Below are 12,386 nucleotides of genomic sequence, written 5' to 3' on the forward strand. Positions count from 1 at the left end.
CCATATGTTTTAATTTCAATCAAATGTCAATTTGATTTTTTTCCTATATTTATGTTTCCTACTTTGAAATGTTTCCAGTTTTATTTTTCCTTCTGTATATTATTAGTTATTATTTTTAAATTTCCATGTTGAAATAATTTTTCTTTTAAGGGGATATGTTCAAGTAAAATATTAAATTTTCCTGAATGACTTCTTAAAATGAGAAACTGTCGAAACAATCATCATGGCAATATTATTACTCCATGTACAGTTATAGTATATGAATAACTACATGTAACAGTTATAAACATAATTTACTATAATGATGATTGAATATATATTACATAAGTGTATTATTTAAATGTTATATACTTTAATATAGTATAACAATTATAAATTAATAGATTATGCCCATTTAATGGTTAACATACAGATGAAGAACATATTAATTATATATTTAAATAATTAGTTTTTAATAGTTAAAAAAAATTGAACAGACTTCTCAAATTTCGACCATTCTATAGGAATCCTGACCAACTAATGTCAATTCTGTTTGTGGTATAGGTGAAACTCCTTACAAATGGTAAACTTTCTTTTGCTTATATACCTTGCCCTGCTGTGTTATGGATATATATGGAATATGGAGATCAGAGTGGTATAAGAAGATAGTTGAAGGCCATGGAATTTGTGTCAATGCTTGCAGTCATGTTGCAGGTCTATGGAAAGATACTTCTTTCCTTTGTCTTCTTCTGGAACATTCAACCTGTACTCCCTGTCTTATATTTCTCTCTCTCCCTATTCACTTTATAAAATGCCTCAGCCCCCATCTCCCTCTGAAATTCCTTTCTTTATGGCTGTGGTTCTCAGTCTTGGCTGTGCACTGAAATCCCCTGGGTACCTTTAGAAACCACCAATGTCTGGGCCCCACCACCAGAGGTTCTGATTGAACCCTTCTAGGGCCTGGCCAAGGTGTCAGGAGCTTTCAGGCTCCCCAGGTGACTCTCCTGAGCAGCCAGTGTGAGACCACGTGCTGCTCCGAGGTTTCTAGGTGAATACAATGGCCTCGTTTCAGTCTTCATTTTACTTGTCCTCCTTACAGCATTGAACATTATTGATGACTCCCTGATTCCCGAAACTTTCTTTTATTTCGGGGGACATTATTCTGAGTCTCTTGTCTTATTTGTATTCTGACTCCCTGGCTAACTTGCCCGGCTATGGGCGTTTTTCCAGACCTTGTTTCTGGCCATCTATTCTACAGGCGCACTCGTAGGACTTCAACTATTACCTCTGTGCCAGAATCTCCCAAACTCGAAATTGATTTTATTTATTCAACCAAGGAATGTTTATTGAGCCTGGCATTGTGCTGGATGCTGCGTGTATTGCGATGAACAGTGTAGACAAAGTTGTTGCTTTCCGTGTTGTGCATCCTCCTCACTAAAGGATATCTTCACTTAGAACTACTTTCACCTGAACGAAGAAAACCTTATCATTTCCTGTCATTAATGAACATCTCTTCTTAACTGCCAAATTTTATCAATGGCAATACTTTTACACTAGTTTTCTGGCTTCAAAATTTAGAAGTTATTTGAGAAATTTTACTCCTCTCTCCTCTCTTTTCATCCTATTACCCAGTCCTGAAATCTGCTGCTTCTTTACTTTTTGTTTGCATCGTCTCATATCAGTTTTATCTACCCCAATTCTCTTCATGCCACATACTGCAAGCCTGCATCACCTCCCACTGAGATTGCCACGATGGCTTCTTTACTGGGATTCTTCTCTACCCACCTCCATTGGCTCCTGAGATAACCTCCCTAAAACACATGATGCCCCCCTCTGTGCTAGTAGTCTCCTGTTCAGGACCTTGTCAAGCACAGAGTCTGTGCCTGCCCTTTAAGGCCCTTCATAATTTGTCACCAACTCCACTCAGCCACTTTCCTCTTTCATATTATCTTTCATTTTAACTTCTCTCAGGAGGTTGCACCAGCCTATGTTAGGAAGTACATGTGACTGGGCCCACGAGGGCAGAATGTCAGTCCTGGTGCTGCCGCAGGTCGACCCCGTGATAACTTACTCTCTGGGCTCCCATCAACTTCCTATGTTAATGAGGGAGTAAGAGTCTAGTCTGTTTTCAAAATCAACATACGCTGCTTTTCTCCATGAGATGTAAAAATTGCCTGTTCAAGCTGATCTGCTCAGTCTCCCCCAAACACCAGGAGAATCCCCACATCTGCTTCTTTGCTTATGCTTCCAGCCTACTTTGGAGTGCCCTTTCTTCTCCATCCACTCTTAAAACCCACCGCAACCTGCAAGGTCCACTTAAGACTTAGCTCCCTTGAGAAATGTTCCCTAACTCCTGGGATTGGCAATTATTGGTCATCTCTCCTGCCTTTAAGTTCTCATTACCTTTTGCATCGGTACCGCTCCATAGAGCACTTGATTTACTGGACCCCAACTGGACCCTCAACTAGTCTGTATCTTCTGAAGACAAGGTGTGTCCCTTCTACTTTTCCATCTTCTCTTTTAAAAGTTCTACCTGCACTGACTAGTGTGGTGTTGACTGATTGTGTCTGTGGTGGAAAGAGTACTTCTGGAATTCCTTGTGACATAGGTCCATTACGTTCAAACTAATGGAAATATTAAAAAATCTAGATTGTGTAGGACCTTGAAAGTAACACAAATTCCTCAAATTTCAGCACTCCTCCCCCTGAATCTAAAACCAAACAAGGCCCTTGTGAACATCCTACTTTGTATCTCTTGGAAGAAGAGTGGCATGGGATGCCAAAAGACTAGGAGACTCTTAGCATCCTGACAGGTCTGTAAGTTTGGGTGAAGGTTTCAAAAGTGCAATGATGTCAGTTTTAATTCCTTCTAAGATAGGTTTGTGTGTGCATATGGTGTGTGTGTGTGTGTGTGTGTGTGTGTGCGTGCTGACACACATACTCAACCTTGGGGATGCAAATTGGTCATAGTGAGGGTGGCCCAGAATGTGTTATGACCCACGATGGCAAAAACACAAGGCAAACTGGGAAAGGCAAAATTTCATAATTCCTGGGGATATGGAAAAGAGACAATAACTAGTCTAAATCCAAAGCCCTGAGAATTAAAATCCATGAATATACAAATATATGTATCAATCTTATTGCTTATTTCTGGCATTTTCTATGTGATGAGAGTCCTGGAATAGAAAAACACCACAAGTGTATCCTTTATTCTGCAAGTCTAATACAAAAAATAATCTAGATGTGCAAATTATTACTATTTACTTTAAAAAATAAGTCTTCATGTTCATATGCTTAAAAACTAAGCTCATATTCTGTTGCTTTCAAAAATCGACTTTTAAAAGTCATTTTACACACAGTATTTTCAAGAATATAGTATGGTCTGGCTCAAAGTGCACTCGTGCTTTACTTCCAGACTTATCCAAGGTGCAAAACAGTCCTATGGTAGAGGCAGCACGGGTGTGCATGCACATGTCTGTCCCTCTACCTTGAATGGGGGACTTACCATAACAAGAGTCTGTGACTGAGCAAGAGGCTGCAAAATCTATCTGTAGGAACGAATCCTCATTCACGGCGATGTCTGTGGTGACCACATAGCGGGTGCTGGCCTTTTCGATGAAGACCAGGGCGTCACCGGTAGAGCCACACACGGGCATCTTGGTGCCTCCTGGGTGAAGCAGCCATTTCTTACTATCCAGAGTTGTGAAATCATCTTCCAAGACTGTATTGCCAGAAATGTTTCCACCAATAAGAATCTGCAATGTATTAAAAAAAAAAAAAAAAACCCAAATTTTCAATGTGGTTTTAAGATACAGGAAAGTTCAGTCTTTTTTGTTTGTTTGTTTTTATCTGTCAGCCTGCTCAGAACTGGCACCACACAGTGAGCATAATGTTAGGGGGCCTTTCAGAATGCTCTTGTTTATGTGGTCGCCTTGCCCATCTGGCAAGAAGCTGCAGAAAACAAATCAAAGGATTGACAAAACCATTCACAGCCTTCATGGGCCAAATTGTGCCTTTGGAAACTACATGTACCCAAGCTAGGAAAGTAAAATTTGGCTCACATGCAATTAGTTTCCACATAAAATTTCTATTTAAGGACAGTTGTATCCTAAGGCATTTCAGTTCCAATTCTTTGCATGAACTCCACGGTTTGTTAACAGGTTCTTTGAGTTCTATTTGATACATATTTTGTTGCATATAAAGATCTTTTAGAGCAGTCTATAAGGATGTTGGGGAGATTTATTTATTTTTTTCTTCCAAGGCTAGAAAAGAGGATTTGGGAACTACTGTATGTGGCACCAATGCTAATTTGCACATTTTCCTTTTCAGAGAATTATAACCTTGTATCACGCTTGATAAAGTCCCTCTATCCATATGGCAGAATGCTTTATGAGCAGGACCCAGGCCTTCTGTTGTGTCGTTTATTTTTATAAGCTTAGGCAATTGAAGGCATAGAGAATGAAAGGATGCTAAATGCCATATCCTATCTTGCTGTGTGCCCTTGGGCAAGTCATCCAACTGTCAGTCCTGGGGTTGTCTACGGAGCAAGGTTGGACTAAATGCTTTCTAAGGCCACATTCAGCTCAAGTGACAAAAATTAAAATAGTTAATCCTGAAGGGACTGACCTGGTCGATAACCCAGGGGCTGTAGAAGTGCCCATTCTCAGATGGTTGCCACCAGCGGAGGCGAGTAGAACCAGAACGGGCTTTCAAGGGGATCTCCAGGGCGATGTACCTGCCCACATTGCTGGAGTTGCTGAAAAGGAACTCCTGAAGAAGACTCCATGAGAGGCCGCCATTGAGAGAGTACTGCAGAAGCACGGGCTGACTCCTAGGGTCTGGAACACCTTTCCCACAGCCCAGTCTCATGAAGAACTGCACAAATCTGACATTAGTAAACGTTATGGTAGACTCTTACTTCAAGGAGAAATCCATGTTAAGAAGAGACAAGCCGACAGGACAATACAGGGGAATAAATGGCTTTAATGAATATGATGATTTAATGAATGTCCAAAGCAATCACTTCAAAGCCTGATTTTCTTTTTTAATGGGAAAGGGAGTTAATTAAATGTGAAGTCTGAAAAAAGGCAATTCTGTGCCCACATTTGTAGCTCACATCTCCCCTCAGGTGAGTCTGAGGGAAGTGAGCATTCATTGTGCCCTTGGGCTACTCTGTAAGAAGATGGGAGGTACCCAAAGGCTGTGCAGGTTGGGAGTGTGTATTGTCATCTATGTAAGATAAATTTGGAGCCTTAGTGTTTGAAACTGGAAGAATGTAATTAATGTAGTTTATGCCACGTTACTGGCAAAATCATGCAATCTCAGGTTTTACCAGGAGCTTTCCAGATGTCATATGATTGGTTTTGGGAGACACATTTAAATTCAGTGCTTGTAGCACCTCTTTGCGAAAGGCCAGGGATCTCTTGGAAGAGGTATGTCAAGCCTGGGCCTCTTTTCTCTCCTTTGTGCCAGGGGCAGGGGAGCATGAGTGTGAGTTGGTGGTGGAGGAGGCCTGTGCCAGCTTCTGACTGTTGCTGGGGCTGGGGATGGATGATACTGGCCACTGAGAACTGTGGCAGCTAGCCAGGGGCAGCTTTCCCAGCTGGCAGGGAAGTGGACAGAGTGGCAGCGACCAGCTGGGGTGCCAATGAAAACTAGCTCACATGTTATCTTTGGCAGGCGAGCTGCTGATGCCTGGTCTGGCCACTACGTTAGCTGGTGATGCAGAATAAATTTCACTGTAACCCAACACACATTCCCAATAATGTATGCATGCTAAATGTAGGAAATATATTGGGACTTCTAATAAAATTATTATCAGCACTATGTATAAAGCCATTCATTCCTCATGAGATTTTCCCTCCCATTCACTTATCTCATGACCCTGAAAAAATTGGGATTTTACATGGAGCATTTTCAGGTCAATATATGCAAATCCTACACAGCATGATACTGAGATGAGTTAAATAATGGAGCTTTTAACATTGGATTAATGAAAACATACATGGTTAGTACCTAGTGATATTTACATTTATAAAAACAATAGTCATTTACAGAAAAAAAAACTTATAGCATATTGTCTATTTGTACTGAGAAAATCTTTATATTAATTGATAGATAAACCATGTCAGAATTAGTTATTTGGAAAAACCTAATAATTCCTAAATTAGATATCTCATCTGTTAATAAAAATCTTAGATAAACAACATCAAATTAGACTATATGCATTAAGATAAAGACAATAAAACTTTATTTTCTATAACTGTAAAATTATCTGACAGAACTATATTTTCTATGATTGCATGGTCAAATTTATAATCAATAAATAAGAGATTTAGGAGAAAGAGGGAATAAATATGTTAAGATGTATTTTAAGATATTCTGAAATATTTCATAAAATAGAAATATGATTTCTTTGTTCACTTGCAAAAATAGGTCAGGGTTCCATTTTCCACATGTTAAACTGCCTGTCTTATTTTCCTTGTTAAGTTTTTGGCTCATCAAATGATCAAGGGATACACATCATGACAGGATATAATCCTCTGAGCCAGTTTAAAATGTTTGTTTCTGAGTGACTGTGTTCAATTTAGAAAATGACTGCTTAGAATGTGCAAGTGAATCATTGCAAAGATGCTTTTAAAGAATACAGCTACACTTCACATGTTCTTAAATTGCTAATGGAGATAAAATTAATTGTGAATAATTTGAAGATGTATTTTGACTAAATTTTCACTAAGCATGGTGTAATAAATGTAAATACTTTTGACATAGTCCAAGTGCTAATAAAAAATGTTGTGTACAAGGTGGATAAAAAGAAGATACCACAGTATTTTCTTGAAGTAAATTAAACATTATCTTCCAGTCTCAATCTTATAAAATACCAGACATTAACTTTTGTCTGTTTAGATGTTTCCTTTCTGATGTAGTTATTGAACAAATCTCTAAATCTCTCTCAGTTTTAGAATGGAAATTATATAAGTTGCATCTTAATGGAGGTTTTGACAAGAGAAAAGTTCAGCATTTCTAATTGGAGGCCTTTTCTGGAGATCTCTCTGCTTATTTCTGACTTGATTATGTCCTACTACTGTATATTACAATGTGGTTCTTCAACAGCATCTAAAAATGATTACCTAGCATGTGATAAATCCAAGTCTCGTGTCATCAACATGCGCAAGCCATCTTCGTTGAAAAAGAGGTTGTTTCCACTGGAAAGGATTCCACACTTGCGAGATGGCTTTCCACCACTCATTAACAAGAATCTATCAGATTCTAGCTGACCTGAAAAGAGTGAAAAATGTGGTTTACCTATGATCCCTAGTATCATCAGTCATATGATATTTTTTAAATGAATATGATAAATGCATTATGTAGTTCTAAAACATGAAGTCATAAATATTAAAGTCATATATTTTGGGATAAGAGGCCTCTTCAACATTTTAGCTTGTTTGAATTGTTTAACCTTGACTGGTATAATTTAAGAGTCCGAGTGACAGAAGAAGGGGGTCTTCTTTTGAGTATCAGTGGTTCAGCCAGATGGGTCCCTCCATTCTGCTCCTCCACACTGAAGACAAGACACTTGTTAGTCAGAGATGGCTCGGGCCAAAAGTAAGGGAGGGTATGTGGCCTTTCTACCTGCCTCTTCACTGTGTCCTTTCTAATGTGAGGACAGTATCAGGCAGGTATAATATAATATTTTTTAAAATGGAGAAATTTTGGTCAAGTGTATTATTTCCTATTAAATAATGTCTTTTAAAACTAGCTCTCAAATCTGTGCAGATACTCATCTCAGATTTAGTCTTAGTTTTTTTTTCATTATATAACAATACATATAACACAAGATTAACCATTTTAACCATTTTTAAATGAATAATTCAGTGGCATTTAGCACATTCACAATGTTGTGCAACTATCACTGATACCTAGTTCCAGAACTTTCATCACCCCAAAAGGAAACCTTGTACCCATTAAGCAGTCACTCCCCATACTCTTCTCCTCTAGCCCCTGGCAACCACTAATCTGCTTTCTGTCTGAATGTATTTGCCTACTTTGGATATCTTATATAAATGGAGTCCCACAATATGTGGCCTTTTGTGTGTGTCTGGCTTCTTTTCACTTAGCATGTTTTCAAGGTTCAGCCATGTCATGGCATGTATCAGTATTTCATTCCTTTTTATGGCTGAATAATGTTCCATTGTATGACTATACCTAGATCTAGTTTTAAAATGTATTATAAAATCATAAGTATAACAATTTTATAGGACATGTGGCTAAAAGGAGATCTTTTAATCTTACTATCCTAATATAGATAGCTATTATAGTTAAGACTTTCTCTTATGAAGTTGTTTTTCTACAGTTTGATCATAGTGCATATACAATTTAAATGCTTTTTTCTCTAATTATTACATGACACATTTTTCTATGTTGTAACATTATCTTTATACATAATGATGCTGGATTCTAGGTCTAACACTAAAGTACACAAAGTGATAAGAGGCTGTTTAATGAGTTACTGGTAAAACAATGACAGGAACTTATATTTCTGGAAAATTCTTTCCTCCACATAAGATTAAACTTCAATAGACATTTTCTAAAACTATCACTAATTGGAAATTACATGTGGTAGAAAAAGTGGTGAAAATAGCCTTAGTTTTTTTCAACTAAGGTCTTCTTCTCTCTCTCACTGACCATTGTTTCAAATATGGAACCCTATAAAATTCAAAACTAAATGAATTCTTGGGTATTCACAATTATAATGATAATAATGAAATATTAGAGTGAACCTAATGATTGGTTCTCTATGGCAAATTGTGTTTAACGTATAAGCTCTTTCACAAAGCTACACAGAATTTATGAGAACAGATTACCTTCAAAATCATCCTTGAGAAAATCAGGATTTTTGGTGCTTATTTTACAGGTTGGACCTGAGTAGCCAGGATCACATATACACTTGGTTGCATTGATACAGCTGCCATGCCCATTACACATCTCCTCACACTGGGGACCGATGTAGACATTATCAATGGCCCACGTCACTGGCTGAGAGCCAGCAGGGTAAAATCCCTGGTACCATCTGAAACGCACAGATCTGGCAAAGAGATACAAGTCTTTCAAAAACGAATCAATATAAAAATATACCTTCAAAGTAAGCACATCTAATCAATGAACAATGGACAGTTACTGCTTTTGTATAACACTTCAGAAGTAGAACACATGACTTGGCATTTCAGGAACAATTTTCTAATTTTTCTCTTTCCCTCTCTTCCATAGTTTTTTAAATTTTATTTCAGGGTATTATGAGGGTACAAACATTTTGGTTACATTTTATATCTTTGCCTCTCCCTAGCGAGGGTTAGAGGCATGCCCTTCCCCTCTACAATGCTCACTGTGTCCTTTAGTTGTGAGTTTACCCTGCCAACCCCTTATCCCTGGAGAATATTACTACCATGTGAGCACCATAGTGTTAATCAATCAGTATCAATTTGATGGCGAGTACAAGTGGAGTGTATTCTTTGGATCTTGTGTTACCTCACTTCAGATAATGGGCTCAAGCTCAATCCAGGAAAATATAAGAGGGGCTTGATCACTTTCATTTCTTAAAATTGAGTAATATTCCATTGTATATATATACACCAAATTTCAATAATCCACTCACGAATTGACCGTCACTTGGGTTGTTTACACATCCTTGCAATAGTGAATTGTGCTGCCATAAACATTTGGGTGCTCTTCCATAGTCTTATGGGATTTTCATTACTATGGTTACCACAGCTAGAGTTATTTAAAAGTGTATCTATTCCCTCTCTTGGCCCTGAGTGTGCAGAGGTCAATGTCCACATATCTGTCTTTTTTGTACCTTTTTATGGTGGATGGCATAGTGTTTCACACACAGTAGATGCTCATTAAATGTCTGTTGCATCTAATTTATTGTGAAAGGTCTTATGAGCCAAACTGAGTTTTTCTGGATTTTATCTTACCAGAAACAGAAAACCCCAATGGATCATCTTTAAAAGAAAAGGTGACAAAATCAGATGTCTCTTATTTCTTAATTTCTTTTTAAATCAAAGATAATTTTCCTTTTGTAAATGAACTGTCCTATCATATTGTTGGTGATAAGTTAGCTACTTGGAAATAATCTACATATTTAGGTCAGAATTTAATATATCATGTATAGAACTCAGTTCAAAGAAGATGGATTTATTTTAGAGGAGCAGGCTATATCCATTTATTTTTGTGACCTGTGAATCTTCTCAATTTTCAATTGTCATAAAAACTAAATTCTGAATAGTTTTCTTATATGAGAAACAGAAATTAGAAGTCAAACATTAGGGTTGGGGATGGATGGTGGGAGGGAAATGCATTTGTCAGGTTTCTAAAAGTCTAGTTGATAGTAAAGCTGGAGTCAATTTCCCACTTATGATTTTAACCCTAATTTCATTGTTTATATCAAGAGTCCAGCTATATCAAGCTGCCCCCAAAATGCCAGTTCACAATTAAACTTTATTTTCCAATACTTGTCAGAGTTTATAGTTTTGGCAAGGAGGACTTCTTACCTTTTGAACTTTCAGACTGCTGAGCTGAGGGAAATGGCTGGAGTTTTCCTTTGAACAAAAGTCTATAAGGATTTTTTTGAACTTCTTATTTATTCAAATGTTCTGAATACAAATGAACCACCTTGAGTGGATATTTATTATTGTGCACCTGCCTTGACACAGAAACTGCAAGCACTGTGATAAATGGGCTGAAGGGTCTGGTTTCACTGTGGTTCCCTTCCACTGAAATCTTACTTTGAAAATTTCTCACTGCCACCCTCCTTGGTGAATGTCAGCATCTGTTCTCCTAAGCCAGTGGCATTCAAAAGGATCTGTTTTTTAAACATAAACTTAAAATTTCAAGCACACAACACTGCTTTCATTAAACAGAGGTTTCAGTTGACTCGTTATGAAACTGCATAAAGCAAAAGCAATTAGGAAGTTTTAAAGACAAAAAGACTCTAGACTAAAAAAACACAGAGGTGATGTGAATACAATTAGATGCAAGTTCAATACTTATGTTTTTGAATGTAAATGGACTATATGTAGAGGCAAAAAAATGGCCATTTTGCACCTGAAAACATTTAATATACTTTTGTTGTATCTATCTAGTGTCCAAAAAGTACACAGAAAAGGGTAATTTAAACATGGATTTTATATATTTTTAGCATCTAGCACTTGTGCCATTAGTATGTATCATGTTGAATACAACCCAAGGCATGATTCACTGAGATGGAGAAAATTTAACTTTTGCCTTCCAGCAATTCATGCCTGCATGGGTTTTAAGAAGAGTGCTAATTCTTTTCCTGAAACAAGGACTAGACAACACTATTAAGGCAAACTCTTCTCTTCACAGAAATGGTTGAAGGCACTTTGAAAAGGATGTTTATACCATTCTGAGAATGGACATGCCTTCTTAACACATTTACTTTCTTTTCATAGAAATAAAAATGACATGGAATACAAATAACATGACAGTCAAAGTTCTGTACACTATTATAGGATTGTGTTTTATAAGTTGCTTTTCACCAGTGGGTAAAAATACAGACATATGCATTTCTCTTGTTCAATTTCCAAATTGCATTGTGGTGCCTTATATGTGAGCACAGCACACTGGACATCTCTAAATGTTAAGTGAGATGGTCTCTAGGACACTGGAGCACTCTCCTGGCATGGACATCTTCACTCAGTGCCTCTGATGGCAGATCTTTGTGACCTTATTTCATACTCCTTTCGATAGGATTATTTTCATGTGGGAACTTGACGAAGCAAGTCTCCATTGGACAAACAATCTAAAATCATGGCCTCCAACCTATCTTTAGGGTTGTCTTCTATTTAATCTAATTCTTAACTGGGCCATTGGAGGAAATTAGAGGTCCATTAAAGAGAAAACCTAGAGCTTCTCAGCAATACTTTGATGGAGTTTGGTGGAACATTCTATTCATAAGGTGACTGTCCTAATCTGTTCAGGCTGATATTACAAAATACCATATACCGGGTAGCTTATAAACAACAGTAGTTTATTTCTCACAGTTCTGGAGGCTGGGAAGTCCAAGATTAAGGAGGCAGCACATTTAGTATCTAGTGAAGGCTCACTTTGTGTTCACGGATGAATACCTTCCTGCTGTGTCCTCACATGGTGGACTAAGCGAGTCAGCTCTATGGGGCCTCTTTTATAAGGGTACTAATGCTAATCATGAGGGCTCCACTCTCATGGCCTAATCACCCCCTAAAAGGCCCCACCTCCTAATATCATCACCTTGGGGGTAGAATTTCAACCTGAATTTTGGAAGGGACATGAACATTCAGACCACAGCAGATCCTATTGGCTATCCAGGCCTTTTCTCGTGCCTGCCCCACCCACAGATAGATAGGGTGT

At 37.8% G+C, this 12,386-nt stretch overlaps 1 protein-coding gene across 3 annotated transcripts in view; it reads right to left on the minus strand.

Annotated features, from left to right (window-relative positions):
- RELN (reelin) overlaps positions 1–12,386 on the minus strand; it is a 457,647-nt gene that overhangs the window by 55,173 nt on the left and 390,088 nt on the right. For all 3 annotated transcript variants that reach the window (XM_012747047.2, XM_012747038.2, XM_076006499.1), the window contains exons 42-45: positions 8,843–9,063; positions 7,109–7,256; positions 4,605–4,863; positions 3,484–3,733 (exon numbers count right to left, since the gene is read on the minus strand). In XM_012747047.2, coding sequence (XP_012602501.2) covers positions 3,484–3,733; positions 4,605–4,863; positions 7,109–7,256; positions 8,843–9,063 — 878 coding nt within the window. The remainder of the gene's footprint in view (positions 1–3,483; positions 3,734–4,604; positions 4,864–7,108; positions 7,257–8,842; positions 9,064–12,386) is intronic.

The sequence above is a fragment of the Microcebus murinus genome, chromosome 9 (assembly GCF_040939455.1).
Source record: "Microcebus murinus isolate Inina chromosome 9, M.murinus_Inina_mat1.0, whole genome shotgun sequence".
NCBI classification, from domain to species: domain Eukaryota; kingdom Metazoa; phylum Chordata; class Mammalia; order Primates; family Cheirogaleidae; genus Microcebus; species Microcebus murinus.